General features: G+C 35.4%; 3 protein-coding genes across 3 annotated transcripts; all 3 read right to left on the bottom strand.

Annotated features, from left to right (window-relative positions):
• Positions 1–3,264: 3,264 nt before the first annotated feature.
• LOC103666077 (olfactory receptor 8J3-like) lies at positions 3,265–4,347 on the bottom strand. Its single transcript, XM_008694104.2, has one exon. It carries the CDS (start codon positions 4,300–4,302, stop codon positions 3,355–3,357), a length of 948 nt encoding a protein of 315 aa, XP_008692326.2. The 5' UTR covers positions 4,303–4,347; the 3' UTR covers positions 3,265–3,354.
• A 10,117-nt stretch (positions 4,348–14,464) lies between these two features.
• On the bottom strand, positions 14,465–15,759 carry LOC103666076 (olfactory receptor 8K1). Its single transcript, XM_008694102.1, has one exon. The coding sequence runs from the start codon at positions 15,716–15,718 to the stop codon at positions 14,759–14,761; it is 960 nt and encodes a 319-aa protein (XP_008692324.1). The 5' UTR covers positions 15,719–15,759; the 3' UTR covers positions 14,465–14,758.
• A 4,010-nt stretch (positions 15,760–19,769) lies between these two features.
• LOC103666229 (olfactory receptor 8K5) lies at positions 19,770–20,891 on the bottom strand. Its single transcript, XM_008694246.1, has one exon. It carries the CDS (start codon positions 20,733–20,735, stop codon positions 19,770–19,772), a length of 966 nt encoding a protein of 321 aa, XP_008692468.1. The 5' UTR covers positions 20,736–20,891.
• Positions 20,892–21,898: the final 1,007 nt, after the last annotated feature.

Here is a 21,898-nt window from a genome sequence, read left to right as displayed (position 1 = left end):
AAAATCCTTAGGAGTACCAGTAGTGATTCCGAACAAGCCATTCAACCCTAAATGTAATTAAAAGGAAACTTTTTTTTTTTAAGATTTTTATTTATTTATGTGACAGAGAGACAGCCAGCGAGAGAGGGTACACAGCAGGGGAGTGGGAGAGGAAGAAGCAGGCTCCCAGCGGAGGAGCCCGATGTGGGGCTTGATCCCAGGATTCCAGGATCACCCCCTGAGCCAAAAGCAGAGGCTTAACGACTGCGCTACCCAGGCGCCCCGAAAAGGAAACTCTTTCTAATTAGTCAGAAATATTTAATGAGTCCAGAAATTACATTTGATTCCTCAATCCTTTTTTGTTTTCTTTCTTAAAGTATTGTATCAAGTTAATTAAATAAAATAGAACTGGTAGAAGACATTTTAAGGAGGGCCATAGAAAACCAACACTACATTTTCTATGGGAGTTTATAAACTTTATTCAGTGAATCCTGCATGTACTTCACATGATGGTCTTGTTTAATGTCGGTTCACAGCTTTCTATTCAGACTTGTAGGGACCACTGTAAGCATCTGTATGTAACTCACGGCTTTGTTCCTCCTGAATATCCATTTCCTCACTCATGTCTCATCACAACGAGATTTATAAGGCACAGTGTCTGTGAATAAATGGGTAATAAAGACCATGCACAGTGAACAGAGCTTGGCTGCTCAAACAAATGTAGTAAATTAAGGATTTCCATCTTGTAACATTAGACTCCATCAGTATACCAACATTTTTTTAATTTAATTTTTTTATTATATGTTCCTCACCATACAGTACATCATTAGTTTTTGATGTCGTGTTCCATGATTCATTGTTTGCGTGTAACACCCAGTGCTCCTTAATACTTAATACATGCCCTCCTTAATACCCATCACTGGACTAGCCCATCCCCCCACCCCCTTCCCCTCTAAAAGCCTCAGTTTGTTTCCTGGAGTCCATATTTTAACATTGATTAACAGTGGGCATGTACTAAAAGACTCTACATAGTTTTATTCTTTCCTATTATTTAGTGGATCTGTAAGTTCCCATACCTAAGTTCAGGGTAATAAGAAGATTCCAAAGGACTATGTGGCCTCCTTACTTACTAAAGCATCTACTCTAGCTGTCCATTCTAAAACTAGGACCATTCTTCAATAATTTTATAATAAACTAAAGGAAAGAAGAGACTATGTAAAGTATCAATTAACGGTTTTGTCGCAATATTAGTGCAATTGACAAAAGAAACATTTCTTTGGGATGCTTCGTATTTCTTCTCCTTAAGTTGGGGATTTTAGAACTAATTTGACTTGATTAGTAAGGAAATTAGTAGGGAATAGTTTAAAAAGGATTTGGGGGAGTAATCTAAGGATACCCCAACTACAATGTTTTCATGTCTATGAGTCTAATTTTGTTTTGTAGGATTACATTTCTTTTCTTATATCATAATTATTGTGACTAAAGATTTCACGCCTATACTTGAAGAGAGTCTTCAACACTGGAATTCATGTATAAGGAAAGTGAACATACCCATAGAATAGTAATATGATTTTCCAGATACAGACATATCCCAAAGATATTGAGGGTTAGGTTCCAGCCCAATATAATAAAAAGTATCACAATAAAGTAAATAAAATGAATTTTTTGGTTTCTCGAGGCAAGTAAAAGTTATGTTTACACTAGACTGTAGTCTATTAAGTGGGCAATAGTAGTACATCTAAAAAATGTACAAATCTTAATTTAAAAAGAAACAACTTTATTGCTAAAATATGCTAACCATCAACTGAGCTTCCAGTGAGTCATCATTATTGATCACAGATCACCATCACAAAAGTTTGAAGTATTGGGGCGCCTGGGTGGCACAGCGGTTAAGCGTCTGCCTTCGGCTCAGGGCATGATCCCGGCGTTCTGGGATCGAGCCCCACATCAGGCTCCTCCTCTATGAGCCTGCTTCTTCCTCTCCCACTCCCCCTGCTTGTGTTCCCTCTCTCGCTGGCTGTCTCTATCTCTGTCGAATAAATAAATAAAATCTTAAAAAAAAAAAAAAAAGTTTGAAGTATTGCGAGAATGACCAAAATGTGCCAGAGACACAGAGTGAGTAAATGCTATTGGAAAAATGGTGCCCATAGACTTGCTCACGCAGGGTTGCCTCAGACTTTTTTAAAAACTGCAATATCTGCAAAGTGCAATAAAGCAAAGTGCAATGAAATGATGTATGCTGGCCTCTCTTCCAGTTTAGTTCTTTGATTATTTGTCAAGACATTCTTAAGTTTTGAATGTCAGATCACCCATAGAGCAGATTAAAATATGGGTTTATTGACCTTTATGTGGTGATGCTGATTTGGTAGTTCTGAGAGGCAGGCTGGGTACCTCTATTCAAATGTGTACAACAGATTTTGGTGTACACTCATCGATCAAGGACTATCAGAAGACAGAACAAAAATGTTTATAAAAACAATTTAAAAAAATAAAAAATAAAAAAAATAAATAATTAAAAAATTTTAAAAAGTTAAAAAATTAAAAAATTAAAAAAAAAATAAAATAAAAAAATTAAAATGTCCCTCTAATGATATAAGGAATTATCACAAACATGATTCCTGGAATGTCTGATGATATCACGATACAGTGCATATATTACACACAATAAAGAAGGCTGATATTTAGAGTAGGGAGAGAGGAAAATCTTACAGAATCTGTTTATGAATCAACATGAAAATATCAACGATTGTACTCTAGGTCTTTCACTAATAAGTTATATACATTATATTAATTGCATTAAAATAATTGCAATCATATTTGGTTAGCATTCAGAATGTTAATTTTATCAGTGGTATTTTTTTTAATCAAACAATATTAAGAAAGAGTTAGAGAGTTCTGTTTTATATATACTTTTCAGTTTAATTTTCCTAACTTGGCTGTGGAAAGGATTTTAGCCATCTGTAATTACAGTTCCTTAGATGGCGTGATCCACTCTACCCCAACATACCCAGTCAGAAAGCAAAAAGGAAGCCAAAGGATAAGAAAGATCAGCTTACTTCTCTCAGCCATGTTGTATTGCTCTGTTCAAACCTATTTAAATTTTTTTTTTTAACTTCTATCTCTCCTGACTCCTGAAAATATTTCTTTCAAATTGGGTACCTACGTATGAAGTTAGTGAATAATTCTTGTTTCTGTTTTAACCTCATATTTCCAAGAACTTCAGTTTACTTTTTAATTCAGTACTTCCCAAATCCCAGCAACTTTTAATTCCTGGAGTTACTTGTAAGCCTATGAGTCAGCCACCCAATGTTTGTTTTCTCTGACATGTGGTACCTTATCTTAACGATCTCATCATTTATCTATGGAGCTCTAAAATTACATTGATTTAAAAGAGCAGCATGAATTTGCCAGAAATCTCTGTAAGGCAGCCTTCACATCCTTATTCCGCAGGCTATAGATCATGGGATTCAACATGGGGATCACCAGTGTATAAAACACGGAAGCAATTTTATCAGTATCCAATGAGTAGTTAGTTTGAGGCTGCAAATACATGAATAGTAGTGTCCCGTAGAAAACCATGACTGCCATCATATGTGACGCACATGTGGAAAAGGCTTTCTTCCTTCCTTCTGATGAACGCATCCTTAGAATGGACAAAACGATGTTGAAATAAGACACTAGAACTATAATCAAGGATAAAACCAAATTTGTAGCTGCAGATATAAATATGATGGTCTCTGGAAGGTAAGTATCAGAACAGGACAACGTCAACAGAGGGACAATATCACAGAAAAAATGATTGATTACATTGGAAGAGCAATAAGACAGAGAAAATATACAAGATGAGACCACAAGAGCTGTGGAAAAGCTGTAGAGGTACGTGAGGGACACCAGCAGTATGCAGACCTGTGGAGAGACCACCACCATGTAGAGCAGGGGGTTGCAAATGGCCACATAGCGGTCGTAGGCCATCACAGCTAACGTGAACACCTCAGCCACAATGAAGACCAAGAACCCTCCCAGTTGCGTGGCACATTCATAGTAGGCAGTGGTTTTCTTCTTTACTAAAAAATTGATCAGCATTTTAGGGGCAATGACAGTAGAATCGCCAAGATTGATGATAGCCAAGTGCCGGAGGAAGAAGTACATGGGTGTTTGAAGTTGAGAGTCAATACTGGTGAGGATGATGATGCCCAGGTTCCCTGCCATAGTTATCCCATAGATCAGCAGGAAAACAAAGAAGAGTGGAATCTGGAGGTCTGGATGGTCTGAGACTCCTGTGAGAATAAACTCGGTGACCTGGGTGAGATTTCTAGGAGCCATGTAAGTGTTTTCATAGTCATCTGTTTTGAGAGGCAAAGGAGAATAGTTACAAACTTTAAGAAATTATTTTCGAGGATGGTCATTAGATGGTATATTCCTTAGGTGAGATTTCCTGGAATCATGTATTTATCCAACTCAGTTATTACAATCAAGGTGCAGGGACTAGGAAATAAATTTTGCAATCATTTGGAAGAGAGAAAAATCAAGTATAACAAACAGATGATCCAGGGTCATGCATTATTTGAGGATTTACTTCCTCACAATCTCATTAAATTGTGAGTATCTTATTAGCTTGCAAACATTGAAGATTCATATCTTCATATCATGTCTTTTGAGTGTGAGAAATGTCTTCTTGTGATTTCCTAATCTAGGACTTGCTTTTTCTGAAGATTGCATGATTCTAGTCTCTGTCCTGCCTCATTCTCTTCATCTTATTTTTCTATAATTTTTATTTGACAGACATTGAATTTGTAATTTCTACCATCCATGTTTGTCAATTGCTTTTTCTCATTTTCCATTTTGTTAACCCAGACAAAAATACATGGAGATATGTCTTTTATTTTTCTGATAACTGATTTTTTCCAGCTTTCAGAAAATGAGATCTGTGAAAATTACAAATTTTTGTAAAACAACCAACTATGCTTTATTGGATACTACTTCCTTTGCCTTCCCTCTCATAGCTTTTCTTCTTCTTCTTTTTTTTTTAAGATTTTATTTATTTATTTGTCAGAAAGAGAGAGAGAGAGTGCGCAAGTGAGCACAAGCACGGAGAGTGGCAGGCAGAGGGAGAAGCAGGCTTCCTACTGAGCAAGGAGTCCATGTGGGACTAGATCCCAGGACCTTGGGATCATGAACTGAGCTGAAGGTAGATGCTTAACTGACTGAGCCACCCAGGTGTCTCATAACTTTTCCTTCTTGTCCCACAAGTTATAAAATTCCTTGTATTCTTTCCACTATGTTTATTTTTAAGTAATATTTTTAATTTATAGAATTTTGTAACATTATTTTTTTAAATGTCTAATATATCTAGACTTCTTTTTCTCAATATATTTTCCTAGTTTTGGCATTTTTCACTACAGTAATGATGATAAACCTCCTTACATTATAGAGCTTCTATGATAATTTCATTGCATATATTTGTCAAAGAATCAGCATGCTATTTTAACATGACTGAATATTCTCCTAGACATGTTTTTTTTAAAAAGATCATCATCTGTTCATAACTAAGCCAATTAGAATCCCTTCCCAATCACAACTGATAGTTCCCATGGTGGGCACCTGGCCCAAAGAAGTCCTATGATTGTGTCTTATCTGAAGACCTGGACTTAAAGTCCAGAGAGTCAAGACTATATCATCATTTAACCTAACATCTACCCTTTAACAACAGTTTAAGTATGCATACACACAAAATAATAATAATAATAATAACAATAATAATGATAATAATAATAAAAGTGGGTGGAAGGAAACATTTGGAGATGATGGATATGGTTATGATACATTGTGGTGATGGTTTCACTGATGTATCTTCAAACTCATCACATTGTACCCATCAAACATGTACACAGTTTTTTGTATGTCAACCTCCACCCACCCCCAGGCCTCTTTCTGATCTTATCCTCTCTGTATTTACAATTTTTAATATTTTATCTGCAGCTTTCAGGCTTTCCATTGTCTTCCTTGGTGAACATATCAAAATGTTAAGCAAAATGATAAGCAAAAAAGAATGTCTCTAAATTATATCAGCTCTTCTATTTCTGCCGAAATCTAATGTGTTGCTGGTTAAATGCTCTATATTAAAGGGCAATAATAAATGTTAAAAAGCAACCATTTTAAAAGACAAACATCCTATTCATCCTCTAATTTTCTCTTTCTAAATTCCGTATGTATTACTGGCCAATTTCCATAAATACTTTTCCATCCTAAACATCCTTCTCTTCATCTTCCTTGGATCAAGCTTTCATTAACACCATCATTGACTATCGCATCCTTCTTGCTTTCCATATCATAATTCTCTCAGATTAGCTGCTAGACAAATGGCAGTCATTAAAGCTTTTGAATCATTAAGGTATGCAATCTGAGCTATTTTTTAAAATAATAATTGCAAAGCACTTTAGCTTTATTTTCAGTGCATTCCACAATCAGGCCCATACCAACTTTCCAGTCATCCTATCCTATCAGCACACACTGAACATAAATTTTCACCTCTGGCCCTCTGTGTTGATTCTTCTGAGATTACTCCATTATTGTGTGTGAGAGGTGACATGTTACCGGAAAGAAGTTCGCTCATCCTTTATAGCAGGGGCCCCATGTGATCAGAAAGTAGAAATGAATATAGTGTCAAATGAAGCTAGCAAACTTTGGATTTTGGAGTATTTAAGAATGTCATTTCTGATCATTCTCTAGATATTTCAAATCTTCTTATGAATACTAATGAGTAACAGGGAGGGTAAAAAAGCGATTTATCTTTAAATTAGTACCAATGTATAATGGCTAATGAGTAATAATAATAGTCTTAAAGTATATATGGAAATAGTTTTCATGCATTTGGAATTTTCTTGTATTATAAAATTATAAGGCAGAATTTTTTAAAAAGCAAATTTATTTTGGGGGCACCTGCATAGCTCAGTCAGTTAAGTGTCTGCCTCCTGATTTTAGCTCAGGTCATGATCTCAGGGTCATGAGATTGAGCCTCAGGTTGGGCTCCATGCTCAGCAGGGAGTCTGCTTGAGAATTTCCCTCTGTCCCTACCCCCACATGCTCACTCTCTCTCTCTTAAATAAATAAATCTTTAAAAGAAAGTAAATTTATTTTTAAATATCTTATTTTGGGTCATGTGAATGAAGGACAACCCAGCAAATGAACATTTTCTTCCTGTGTTGTATTTTCTCCTTGAGAATGTTATAGAAGTTCTGTCCTATCAGACCAGGAATCGAGGTTTGTCTTAATTCTCACTCCCACTTATACGTGTCTTTCCTCAAATAGAAGGTTTTTTTTTTTTTTTTGAGATCTTTTTAAGTGAAATGTTGGCAGATTTATTTTACTATAAGATCGATGGCTTATCTAAATATGTTTTACTATTGCATTGATTACATATTATGCTTCTATACATATTTTTGCCTGGTATTATCAGATTTAATGGAAATTTTCTTGTGAAAATTTGTAATGTTATATTCTCAAAAATCATTTGGAGTTTGGGTAGTTGTGAATCTAGTTTCTTTTCACAGGTTGCCCTGTGAAACATGCAGTTTTCATTTTAGCTAATATTGCAGAAACAAAACTATGATATAAATAAACTCAGTGAGCAAAAATTCATTGTTTCCTCAGAGATATAATTTATTTAAGTACATAAGACATAAAGATTCCAGTTCTGATTCGGAAGCATAAATAGTTGGATCATATTTAACAACATGTATTCCCCCCATAGTTACAAATCTTGGAAACAGACTACTTTAAGTATTGTATTATTTGATTATACATAGTATCAAGTGCCTTCCAAAATGGAAGTGAAACAGTTCAGTGTGAGGGATAGTTTTGGATCTTTCGAAGGCCATTATACAAAAATAAGATAAGTATTTTCTACCTACCTCTAACGGAGAATCTGCTTTAGGCTCTTCGTAGGAATCTCTAAATGGGGTTCAATAAAATACCTGAAGCACAGGTGATTCTAGGATCGACAAATTGCCTTTTATATCCTTGGAGCAGATGCCACTTGGGAATGGCTCCTTAACAAGACTTGCCCCTAGGAATTCAACCAGACCCCCCTTGAGTCATCGTAGTGTCAGTATGGACCTACATTACTGAAGTGAATTCAATTCCCTGACAGCTAAGGGACATGCTGATTAAGGTGTATCTGCCAAAATGACTCATCTGCATTCAGAGATTCATTATTACAAAATGCCAATATTAAAGAGGTAGAAGCCTATGGTCTAGCAGTGAACTTAGAACAAACTCTGTGTAGGGCGCCTGGGTGGCTCAGTTGGTTAAGTGGCTGCCTTCAGCTCTGGTCATGATCACAAGGTCATGGGATCGAGTCCTGTGGCCGGTTCTCTGCTTGGCCAGAAGCCTGCTTCTCCCTCTGCCTGCAGCTCCCTCTGCTTGTTCTTTCTCTCTCTGACAAAAAAACAAAAAAAACCCCTCTATGTATAAGTAGTATTTTTATTATGCCACCATTTCTCTTTTTCCTTCATTTTTACTTCAAAGAATACAATGAGCATAGTCCTTATTTCAGGGAATAGAGTGGCGTGGATGTTCAAAGGAGTAAGTGTCCTACAAAAACAATCCAGAGGTAATAAGATTATTATTTGCATCTTTTACTAATGACTGTATTTCAGGTGAGAAGAGGTAGAACATAACTAGTAGAGAAGAGTCAAACACAGTATTTAAAATGGAAGCGCCTCAGTCATGTTCCTAAACTTCCTGTCACCACATAAATGTTTTAAGCACTGAATATTATATACATATGTTTATTATTATATATAATATTATATATAATATATACATGATATATATATAAATATATATAGTTATATACATATACATAGTTATATACATAAATATATATAGTATTCAGTATTTAAGTATATATTTATTATTATATATAACATTTATGTAACATAAATATATAAGTATATGTGTATATATAAATATATATCATATTCAGTGTTTAAATACATATGTTTATTATTATATATAAATATATAAATAAATATATGTGTATGTATAATATTTAGTGTTTTAATATATATTTATTATATACAACATATATACATATATAAATAAATGTGTGTATATATATAGTGTGTGTGTACATATATGTGTGTGTATAAAAAATATATAATATATAATGCATGAATGACTAACAGGATTATGTAGAAAGGAAACTGTCCTATAAGAACACAAGAAAAACAGATTCACATGAAGTACGTCAAGATGGTTGCCTGGTGGTGGTAGAGGGAACTGAATAAAAAATAAAGATGAATGATGTAGAGTTTGCTAGAGCAGCATAACAAAATACCACAGACCAGGTGGCTTAAACAACAGAAATATATCTTTTCAATTCTGGAGCCTAGAAGTCTAAGATCATGGGGTGAGCAGGTTTGGTTTCTTCTGAGGAGTCTCCTTGCTTGTAGATGGCCACTTTCTTGCTATGTCTTCACATGGTAGTTGTTGGGTCTGGGTGCATGTCTGGTTCTCTGGGTGTCCTAATCTCCTCTTCTTATAAGGACACCAGTCAATATTGGATCAGGGCCCACCTTCCCAAGCCATTTTAATCAAATTACCTAGTTAGAGATTCTATCTCCAAATATAGTTACATTCAGAAATAATGAGGATTAAGCCTTCAACAGGAATTTTGGTGTGACATAATTCAGCTCATAAAAAATTGGAATGAAAAATAAATTAAGAAAAGTAGGAAGTCTGCTTGGGATTCTCTCTCTCTCTCTGCACCCCTGCACTTGTGCTTTCTCTCTCAAATAAATAAATAAATCTTTTTTTAAAGGCCATATTAAAACAGCATAGAGATGTCTCCAAAAGTTAAATATAGAACAACCCTATGATCCAGCAATTGCACTACGAGATGTTTACTTAAAGTATACAAAAATACTAGTTTGAAGGGATACATGCACCCTGATGTTTATAGCAGCATTATGAACAATAGCCAAATTATGGAATGAACCCAAATGTCCATTAACTGATGAATGGATTAAGAAGATGTGTGTGTGTGTATACACACACACATATAGACACATATATATGAATATTAGCCATCAAAAAGAAAGAAATTGTGCCATTTGCAATGACATGGATGGAGCTAGAGTGAAATAAGTCAGTCAGAGAAAGACAAATACCATATGATTTCACTTGTATATGGAATGTAAGAAACAAAACAAACAAATATGGTGGGGGTGGGGGAGAGAGGTAAACCAAGAGACAGACTCTTAACTATAGAGAATATACTGATGGTTACAGAGGGCAGGTCGGTGGGGGCATGGGCTAAATGAGTGATGGGGATTAAGGAAGGCACCTGTGATGAGCACTGGGTGTTATATGTAAGTGACGAATCACTAAATTCTACCCCTGAAACTAATACTACATTGTATGTTAACTAACAGGAATTTAAATAAAAATTTAAATTTAAAAAAGGCCATATTACACTGGTTTCTTTTAAAACAATATATTTTTAAAAATAAAATGAAAAATATAAATTAAACAGTATATTTTTAAGTTATAACTTAGGTAAAATCAAATGCCAAGTATGCATGGTTAGTACTTGAAAAATAACAAATCCTGAGCTACTACTGCTTCCAGTAAGAGAATATTTCAAGACCTTGAAATGCTCCTCAGTGTCTCTTCACAGCAAATTGTCTCACATTATATTCTAAGCCACAATTGCTATGATTTCTGTTACCGTAGATTCATTTTACCTGTTTTGGAACTTCATGTAAATGGAATGGTATAGTTTGCTTGTATCTGGTTTCTTTTGCTCAGCGTAATGCTGCTGAACTACTTGCACTCTCTTGAATGCATGGATAACTTATTCCATTTCACTGCAGAGTCACAGTATACACTGCAATTTATCTTCGTGTCTATTGATGGACAGTAGAAATATTTCCATTCTATACTCTCATGAATACAGTTTCAGTAGCATTAATATACACATATCTTTCTGGACATCTTTTCATTCCCCTTGGGTAAACATCCAGGAGGGCAATTCCTGGGACTTTGATAGTAACCTATTTCTAAAGTGAAGGACTTCTGTACACACCGATCGGCAACATGTGATAATTTTAGGAGCTAAACACAGCAGCTGATAGGATTCTTCGTACTTGGGAATCTAGTTTTTTCAATTTTATCCATGCCAGTGGGTGACAAGTGGTAGCTCATAGTTGTTTAATTTCATTTCTCTGGTGACGAAGGATGTTAGGGTTTTTGGACGTGTGCATTGACCTTTCACATTTCTTCTGCGAAGTGTCTTTTCTGATCCTTTTCTCCAGTTTTATTAGGTTGCCTTTTTATTGATTTGTATATATATATCAATATATATAACATATATTTTATTGATTTGTATTTATATCTATATATCATGGATCTTATTAAATTATTTTGGCTTCTTAGCAGATAATTGAATATACATATGTGCTCATTTTTTGGGCTCTCTATTCTCCTGACTGATGTAGGTTTATTTTTTTTTTTTTAAGATTTTATTTATTTTTATGACAGAGAGACAGCCAGCGAGAGAGGGAACACAGCAGGGGAGTGGGAGAGGAAGAAGCAGTCTCCCAGCAGAGGAGCCCGATGTGGGACTCGATCCCGCAACGCCGGGATCACGCCCTGAGCCGAAGGCAGACGCTTAACGACTGCGCCACCCAGGTGCCCCCTGATGTAGGTTTATAGTTGATCTTACAATCAGTATTGTAAGTTCTCTAACTTTGTTCTTTTTTCGAAAAATTGCTTTAGCTACTTTGGATCTTTTCTGTACTGTATAGAAGCAGGCTTTAAACCAGACATGAGGGACTTATTTATATATTATGAAGTTAGGTTTAAAATTTTCAGATCTGAAAAGGGTCACATTTAGTAGCAGTTATTAAATTATTTTCATATGAGAACTTGATCCTTAACATTGAGTCTTGTTAAAAGTTGTACTTTGGTCTCAAACCTATGGTGCTAAGGACTGAACCACTTGGATGCTTAGGATGACATATTCAGACATCATTTTTCTTTTTTGAGCCAAACCTCTCCAGCTTCTTAAAGCCCAAATGGCTTTCTGTTCCACATGGGAAATCTGAAGTGTTTGAGAAAATCCCTTCCAGAAAGAGTATATCTTGCTCTTTTTTAAAAACAGATGTAATAGGAAAGGAATTCATGAAATCAATGCACAGTCCACGTAGGAAATCAATGTCAAGGACTTTTAGAAATAATTGAAGTGTGAGCTTTTTAATGGAGTCATTAGGGTCTTGAAACTATTGCCATTTAATAATTGATGCAAATATATTCCAATTTCCAAGTTAAGAGCTTGGATGTATGAAGCTATTAATTTGATATGCACTGAAAATACTTCAAGGAAAACTAAAGTTTCTAGCTCTGGGAAAAAGTTTAAGAGTGTACAAATACTAAAGGATTTTCACGTTAAGTTGATATCATTATTTCTAAACTATTTATCATTATAATTATGTTAAGAATATGTACTTCATGGCCATTAAGGACAACGGCCCTATCCAATGAAATTGGAAATATGACACATTTCCTGTAGAAAAGAGGTAATATTTTAGAATCATTCACGTTGTATTTAGAATATCCAATAGCTCATGATATCATCACCTGATGATAATAATCACCCAATTATGCTAATAACCCCCTATTATTGACATTTTGCAATTTTATCATCATGCAATTGCACAATGAAAATGAGATGTCAGGAAATGTTAGTATCCCTTTTTAAGAAATAATAAAATAAAAATACTACTTGGAAAAAATCACAATGCATAGCACTTTTCTTCTGTATTTTCTTTTTTATTTCAAGTTATTATGCATATTTATGAAACATCTACCCAACATATCATTAGACTGTGAGAGAACTCTTACACATTTGTTTTAGAAATAAAAAGCAATAGTATATCATGTCATAAGTACAAGGCTATTTATTATGGCTTTTTTTTTTAATTAATGGTGAAAGAAATAAAAAGCTGCAAACAGTCAAGTGTCCATCAATCAAGGGAGGGCAAATACAGAGTGATTGATGGATACTCCACAGTTGTATGCTGATATTAAAAATTATATTTTATGTTTATTGACCACAAAATGCTTATGACGAATTCTCAAGTAAGAAAAGTAAGTTCAGGGGAATGCTGCATTATGATTTTTTTAAAGCCCTTTTTGTAATGGGTGATATAGGAGAATGCTATGAATATTATTTGACTTTATTTTTAGTTCATGGATAGCAATGGAAAGGATAGAATTTGGGAAAGAAAAATGTATATGACTAAAAAGGACTGTGTAGTATAATATAAAATGTTACCCTAGAAAATAAAATGTATTCATAACAACATATATGCTTAAGGACAGGATCCAAAGCCAACATGGTAAACAAAATTGATATGATCAGAGAACAAAACTTTGTATTTCTTTTATTGTGTTCAATTTATGTTTTATTTTAGTCAGTTTTTTAATTTATAAAAATTTTAGAAATCCAGCTTTATTGAGGTTACAAGTGATAAATAAAAATTGCATATAATTAAGGTGTACAACAATGATGATTTGGTATATGCATATATTGCAAAATAATCACCACAACCAGGCTAATTAACATATCCATCACCTCGCATAGTTTTTCTATTTGTGATGAGAACACTTAAGATCAATTCTGTTAACAAACTACAATGCATTAAAGAAGGGAAAAATAAGCAAAATACATGGATTTGGGACAGGGAGGCCATGGTTCAGACTTGATTTAATTCCCCACAGTTTTAACTTTGAATGCTAAGTAAGATTAAAGCGAACACTATTAGGATAGTGTATATATTTTACAAACCTAAAAAGTGTCCAGTAAACACCAAGGAGTATACAAAGATATAAGGAATCTGTTCATTTGCTGAGTGAGGGCACAATGTGAATGAAGCCTTGTGTTAGCTTAAATCCAAGCAAAATATCATCACTGTATATACAGGCTGATGAAGGAGACAAAATAGACACGAATGTCTCATTTATCTTTAGTTTTTGCTATTACTGCTATAGATTTTTCAAAATGTTGATGTCATTCCGGTAGATGACCAGATAAGTTGTTTATGATGAGTTTGTCGATCCTAAATCAGTTTACCAGCAGGCTATCGTAATTCAAAGTTAGCTGTCTCGTGTGACGATCTGTCAGACTCAGCCAATATTTGTCTCATGCTCTTAATGAAAAAAATCTTCCCACAGGACCACTGTATCCATGAGATAGAAAATATGAACTCAATCCAGTTGAAAATTTCACTCTGAGGTCGTACACTTTATTTTCCATTTAGCCTAGATTCTTGAAACAATTTGTTTGCGTTATGCTGTAATCATACATTTACTTACTTTCTTGCCTCCTGTCTAGCTTACACATTCCTCGTGATTCGATCTTACTTATTGTTAACACAAAGTGACCGCTATAAAATATACATTACTAATTTTCCGATTAATTTTATTCTACTTGGACTAAGGCTTTTTTTTTTTTTTGATGTCTACAAGCCTACTTTCAACGTGATTTGTCTATAAGCTCCAATATGACGTTGGACATCACTTGGGACTTAAATTATCTGACTATAATGTTTATTTATTCAGTTGGAGTGGAGAAGAATATACAAGAAGAAGTGTTTTATTTGGAAAAAGAGAAAAACATCGGGTAAAACGCTTCTACTTTCTGATGCAGTAATTGGACTGGCAGAGTATTAAACAAAGATTTTTGGACCCATCTTTGCAACTGCATAGTAAGACATTAAGTGGGAATTTTGCATCCATTGGTTAAAGTTCTCTTCAGAGCATTTTTTACTTCTTTGTTCCTTAAGCTGTAGATCAATGGATTCAGCATGGGGATCACCAGGGTGTAAAACACAGAGGCCATTTTATCAATATCAAAAGTATGGCTGGATTTGGGTTGCAGGTAAATAAATAGTAATGTCCCATAGAACACTACCACCACTGTCAGATGGGAGCTACAGGTGGAGAAGGCTTTGTATCTCCCCTCAGTTGAGTTCATCCTGAGAATCGCCACAAGAATAAACATGTAGGAGATAAGAACAATCAAGAGGGAAGAGAGCAAATTACAGCCTGAAAAAATTAAAATGATCAATTCTAATTCATTTGAGTCAGAACAGAGCAGGGATATGAGAGGAAGGCAGTCACAGTAAAAATAATTGATAATATTAGAGCCACAGAAGGACAATTTAAACAACTTTATTGTGAGAAAGAGTGACACAAATGTGCTGTAGAGATAGGGAGCAAGGACTAGCACCCAGCGTACTTTCTCTGCCATGATGACCGTGTAGAGGAGAGGCTTACAGATGGCTACGTAGCGATCATAGGCCATTGCTGAAAGAATAAACAGTTCAGTGATCATGAAAATCTCAAAGACTGCCAGTTGGATAGCACACCAATGGTAGGAAATTGTATTTTTGTGCACCACAAAGTTTACCATCATTTTTGGGCCAATGACGGTGGAGTAACCAAGATCAGTAATTGACAAATGCCTAAGGAAAAAGTACATGGGAGTATGTAGCTTCAAGTCCAAATGTGTCAAGATAACTATGCCCAGATTGCCTATCACTGTGACCAAGTATATGACGAGGAAGATTCCAAAGAGAGGTGCTTGCAGCCCAGGGTTGTTGGTGATCCCCATGAGAATAAATTCAGTCACCTCACTCACTGCAGTATGATTCTGTTTCTCCATATGGTTCATCTTGGTAACCTGTGTAAGGTATAAAATCACTATGTATTATATTTGAGATGCTATCTTCTAAGGGAGTTTAAAATATTATGCATGAGATACAGATATCCTTTTTTAAAAGATTTTATTTATTGATTGATTTGAGAGAGAGTGGGAGCAGGGGGCGGGAAAGAGGGAGAGGGAGAGAGAGAATCTCAAGCAGACTCTGTGCACTGAGCATGGAGCCCCATGCAAGGCTGCATCCCAGGTCCCTGAGATCATGACCTGAGCCGAAATCAAGAGTCAGATGCGTAGTGGACTGGGCCACCCAGGCACCCCAATTCAGACATAATTTCTTTATCATAAAACATAAATGGAGACTCCTCTTATCATCAGGCCCAAACTAAACACACCTTCACTCACATTGTAGGGTAAGTGCCTGACAGTCAGCTTTTTTGATTGTAATGTAAATCCCTGAGATTTAGCTTTTCAGCCATAAATTTCAAAAACACAACTAGGTAAAGAGCCAGGCCACCCCACCCATGAAGTCCCCTTTTTGGAAAGCCCTGGGTGACCTAGGGGGGCAACTACTGGAGGGACCCTGCATTTCCCTTCCCAAGCTTTAATTCCTGCTTCTATGTTTTGACTTCACCAAAAAAGAGCAAACTCGTGAAACTCTAGACATTCCATCCTTGACCCCAATAAAGGTAGAACTCCAGGTCCTCCGAGCCCTCTGACGCCAAAAGTAGCATGGGCCCACTGGCATCCCTAGCTGATGGCACCCCTATGATAGACTGAGGTCTACCCACAACACATAGTGATGGAAACTTTGCTCAAGTATTCTTCAAAGGGGCCAAATACTTTGAAGTGGTTGTTTTGATACAATGATCTGCTCTTCTGGTCCCAAAGTTGTTTTAAATATGTCAAAAGACCTATCTATTATACATCAGTCTTTTAAAATTTTGAAGCAAAGAAAATAAATATCCACACCTAAACCATTAGCCTTTCCTTATTGACAATAATCATATCTGTTTAAAGTAGCAAGACATAAAAGAAACAAAAAAGCTTTTCTGCCTATTGAATCACTTTTTCTAATGATCTTCCAATAATACATTCTTCTTTCATAAAAAGGATTTGACCATTCTAATTACTTATGAATTCTTCATGGAGATTCATCTAAAGAGCCCCAGTGGGAAGAAGAATATGTACGGATATCAAGCACTGATAGAGAACTCATTATGTGCTGGACACTCTTCTGAGCACTTTACATATATTCACTTGTATGATGCACACAATACTTCTAGAAAGTAGAGAGTATGACCATATCCATTTGAAAGTCAAGAAAATGACTTAACCAAGGTCATTCAGGGAAGTGGTGGAGTCAAAATTCAAAAAGTTATTCTGTCTTCAGAATTTATTCTCGTAAATACAGTAACAGTCTTTCTCTTAAGGTCACCCTGAGTCATTCGATAGGAAATGAAAAGTGAGACAAGAGGACCATCAGGTTACACAATAAGGATACACAAAGATTCTTGTTAAAAAAGATGACAGAGGCAGTCAGTTAGGTGAAAATGAAGGTGGTCTAAAAAGCACAGCTCAGAGTACCAGAGAGTATAGAACAGGTAATCGTCCGATCACAGAAAAGTATACTGCAAAGGAAGAAACAGTTTCGCAGAGCGTAATGCCTTTCGAGACTTTGGTGATGACCCAATTTAAGCTGTATGTCCTGACATTTTCGAAGACCAGTGTTTTGTACTCACCTCACTGGAGAATCTACTTTGACTTCTGCTTTAATCTTCACTGCTTGCTGCAGAATGTATTTAAACATTGTCCTACTCCCTTGAGACTCATTTTGTTGAAATTTTGATCTAACTCTAGGATAAAAAAAAATTGCATGTAATTACTTGAGGGAGAATACCGTGGGTCTCTGTTTACTCTTGGAATGTCCCATTGAGAAAAATCAGAAAGTATTCTGTGCCTCTATCTAACTGAATAAATAAATTAGATACTATCAGGAACGCTGGAAATCATAAACATGCTTTTGTCAGCACCTCCGTTATGTACCATCATGCATGTATTAGGTATATTACACACACACAATGCATGAGTAAATGAAAGAATGACTTCCTAGAGAAATATTATTTAATATTTGATAATACAGCATCCATTATCCAAGATATTTCTACTGGATATATAATTATGGGTTTATATAAGATAATGCTTTATGACTTGTCTTGTTTTTGCCAATGTATCTGTGGTAAATCTTTTCTTCATCTGTTCATAAAGTATCTTTAATCTCTGTTTTTAAGGATTTCTCTTTATGATCGGTTTGTAGAAATTTGAATATAATGTCGGTATAATTTCCTTTCTATTTACCCTGCTTAGACCAATTTTAGCTTCTTATATCATATATATATATACACACACATATATATACATGTACATATATGTAAATGTATCATATAGTGGTTTTTAATGAATTTGAAAAAAAAATTCTGGCCAACATTTCTCGCAGTGGCTTTTCTGGTCTACATACTCTTTTTTTCCCACTTGAACCTACATTTATTTATTTATTTATTTATTTATTTATTTATTTATTTATTAAAGATTTTATTTATTCATTCGACAGAGATAGGGACAGCCAGCGAGAGAGGGAACACAAGCAGGGGGAGTGGGAGAGGAAGAAGCAGGCTCATAGCAGAGGAGCCTGATGTGGGGCTCGATCCCGGATCGCCGGAATCACGCCCTGAGCTGAAGGCAGACGCTTAACCGCTGTGCCACCCAGGTGCCCCTGAACCTACATTTAAATGTATAGTGTGCAGATTGTTATTGTTCTGCACTTAGTGTTTCTCCAATTTCTGTTTTCTCTCTGGCTTCATTGGGGGTAGCCTCTATTGTGACATGTGTAAGTGTAGTTGTCATCTCTTTTTCCGCTGCTTTACTCTCATCCCATATATATATTTGTTTGCATCTATTATTGTACCTTAATTTATAGAAATTCCATTAGGTCATTTTTTAATTTTTCATTCACATCCTCAAAAGGTGAGGGTTTTATTAAATCATTCTGTATATTGGACATATTTTTAATATATTTTAAAATCCTTGCTTGATAATTCTATAATCACTGTCATTTCAAGACCTGTTTTAATCATCTCCTGGTGGGTTCACACGTTTCTGCCTTCACATATGCACAGTATTTGTAATTGGATGCTAAATATGTGAATTTTATAGTAATGAGTACTATAATTTTTGTGTCTTCCTCAGATAATGTTAAGTTGTAAACCATGTTAAACGATGTTAAGAATGTTATGAACAAGGGTTACTTGGCTTTTTTTGAGACTTGTTTTCAAACTGTATGAAGAGAACTTTTACCTCTGAGATTTCTTTGGATGCCCAGGTATTGAACATGGACTCTACACTCTAGCTTTCTGAGATTCTCGTGTCTTCCTGCCCTGTGTGATCTCTGAAATTGTTCAGCTTATATTTCCATGCTCATTCTTTTAATCACCAGCGGACCTTCTCTGTTGGCATGCCCGAGTTGGTGTTGAGCCACAAACCAAGAAGACCTTGTAATCTAATAACTTTAAATGTAAATAAATTAAATTCTCCCAAGATAGGGATTGAAAGAATGGATTAAACAAATTATGATCCAACTATACGTTATCTGCAGGAGACTCACTTTGTTTACACTTTGTTGTGGGTTCAGAAAATACAGTGAAAACAAGATGGAGAAGATACCTACCTACCCCCACCAAAAAAAAAAAAAAAAAAAAAAAAAAAAAAACCTGACAGAAACAAACACACACTTGGTTTACTGATGCAGTCTTTAATAAGGGTTTTCAGTGGGACAAATGTGAGGTTCTATGGGATAACTAAAAGAAACTTTGAATCAAAAGCAAGGAACGTTTTGGGCGGGTGCATTTTATCAAGATTCAAAATATCAACTGAATATATATAAATAAATTGACTGAATATAAGAGAAAGAATTTGTCTGTACCTTACAATTAGTTTCTGTTCTGGAGCCAAAAAGAATGTAATTGTATCTATTAGATTATTAAGTGGCATTTGCCTTTATCATAGTTTATTAGAACAATATTCCATATTGAATGTTAGATACAAGTTTTGCTTGATTCTTAAAGACCCTGTGGAAGGCATTCTTTACCTCTTTGTTCCTTAAGCTGTAGATGAAGGGGTTAAGCATGGGGATCACTAACGTGTAAAACACGGAGGCCATTTTATCCGTATCAAAGGAATGGGCAGATTTGGGCTGCATGTACATAAATAGTAGAGACCCATAAAACACAACCACCACTGTCAGATGAGAACCGCATGTGGAGAAAGCTTTTTTCCTGCCCTCTGCAGAATGCATTCGAAATATAGATATCAGAATTAGTATATAGGACACTAGGACTACCAGCAGCGAAGAGATCAAATTAAATGCTGAAAATAGTATGATCAACAATTGTATTTCTTGTGCATTTGAGCAGAGCATAAGTAACAAGGGAACATCATCACAATAGAAATGACTGATAACATTAGAACCACAGAAGGTCAATGTAAAAATCTTAATAGTGAACATTAGAGCCTGAAAGGTGCTATAGAGGTATGGAATGCCCACCAGCACACGGCAAAGTCTCTGGGACATAATAACATTGTAGAGCAGAGGGCTGCAGATGGCCAAATAGCGGTCGTAGGCCATAGCTGACAAGATGAAAAATTCACTGATAATGAACATAAGGAAGAAAGCCAACTGTGTGGCACATGCACAATAAGAAATGGTATTTTGATCCACAACAAAATTTACCAGCATCTTGGGACAAATGACAGTAGAATTACCAAGGTCAATGAAAGCCAGGTGCTGGATAAAAAAATACATAGGTGTGTGGAGGCGGGAGTCCACCTGGATCAAGGTGATCATTCCCAGGTTGCCCACCACTGTGATTGTGTAGATGACAAGGAAGACCCCAAACAGGGGAACCTGAAGCTCAGGCTGCCTTGTGATTCCCATCAGAATGAACCCAGTCAGGGATGTGAGATTCTGTTGGCCCATTTAGTCCAGTTAGCTCTTCTAGGAAGAAACAGAGAGGTTGCTATCAGCTTTCATGTAGTATCATTTAAACATATTATAATATTTGTAGACAGAGTATAGATTTTTCTGGGGGTAGAAAAACAATTCCCCCATCTGATTTTGAAACTAAAAGAAATGATAGAATCTTCTACTTCTCAACAGGAGGGATCCCTATGAAACACATGCACTGATATGGCTGATTAAACTCTAAATAGAGTCAACAATATTTGGAACATATCCACTGATTTTTAAAAAGTCACATAAGTATTGATATAGATTTATTAGGCTTTATTTCATCTACACAATGATATCACGATTTTTCTTTAGTATGCTTCCAATTTTGTATGAGAATTCCAGTGAAATTTTGATATTCTTAAAGAAAGAAGCGGAAGTAATATGGAGCTAATGAAGTTTGAGATTTAAATTCCCTCATTAGCATTTTCAAGGCCCTCGGTGGGGACTTAGCAATGATCTAACAAAGTGATATATCTTTGTAAAAGTTGAAAATGTAAAATATTTTAACCTTTTCGCCTTGATCAATTAAGGCCACTTTCTCTCTCCATTCCAGCTTCTGCTCCATCATGCTTCAGCTAATATCAAGATGCATTGGCATGTCTGCAGGCATTTGTGGGGTCCGGTAAAGGGAGATTGAGTAAATAATACTTTATTTGATGGTTAGTGAGTATATCTATATGTTTCAGAATCAATGACATTTATCACTGAATAGTGCTATCCATTTTGGTGTAAGAACAGCTTTTAAGAACACTACCACCAATACGCTGAGATATATGTAGAATTTCATTAATAAAAACATATTTATAGATTTTATGATGCTTCGACTATTAGTTTGTTTACAAGTGAACTTTTAAGATTTTTTTTTACTTTAAATAAACATTGACATTTACGCCTCAATTTACATGTGTAATTTTTATTTCCCTTTTTTTTTTAAAGAAAACTCTCAAATTAGTATAAGCTTCAAAATGCACAATATTTGGGTCCATTCCTGAGGTGCCTGGTGGCAAAGTTGGTTAAGGATCTGACTCTTGGCTTCAGTTCAGGTCGTGGTTTCAGGGTCCTGAGATCTAGTCTTGCATCAGGCTCCCTGCTCAGCAGGAGTCTGCTTAAGACTCTCTCTCCCTCTTACT

The sequence above is a fragment of the Ursus maritimus genome, unplaced genomic scaffold, assembly GCF_017311325.1.
Source record: "Ursus maritimus isolate PB19 unplaced genomic scaffold, ASM1731132v1 scaffold_23, whole genome shotgun sequence".
NCBI lineage: Eukaryota > Metazoa > Chordata > Mammalia > Carnivora > Ursidae > Ursus > Ursus maritimus.
This window is presented reverse-complemented; position numbering and strand designations above follow the sequence as displayed.

Coding starts and splice junctions, on each gene's coding strand:
- LOC103666077 (XM_008694104.2), bottom strand. CDS start 4,302: ATGGCTCCTAGAAATCTCACCCAGGTCACCGAGTTTATTCTCACAGGA.
- LOC103666076 (XM_008694102.1), bottom strand. CDS start 15,718: ATGAACCATATGGAGAAACAGAATCATACTGCAGTGAGTGAGGTGACT.
- LOC103666229 (XM_008694246.1), bottom strand. CDS start 20,735: ATGGGCCAACAGAATCTCACATCCCTGACTGGGTTCATTCTGATGGGA.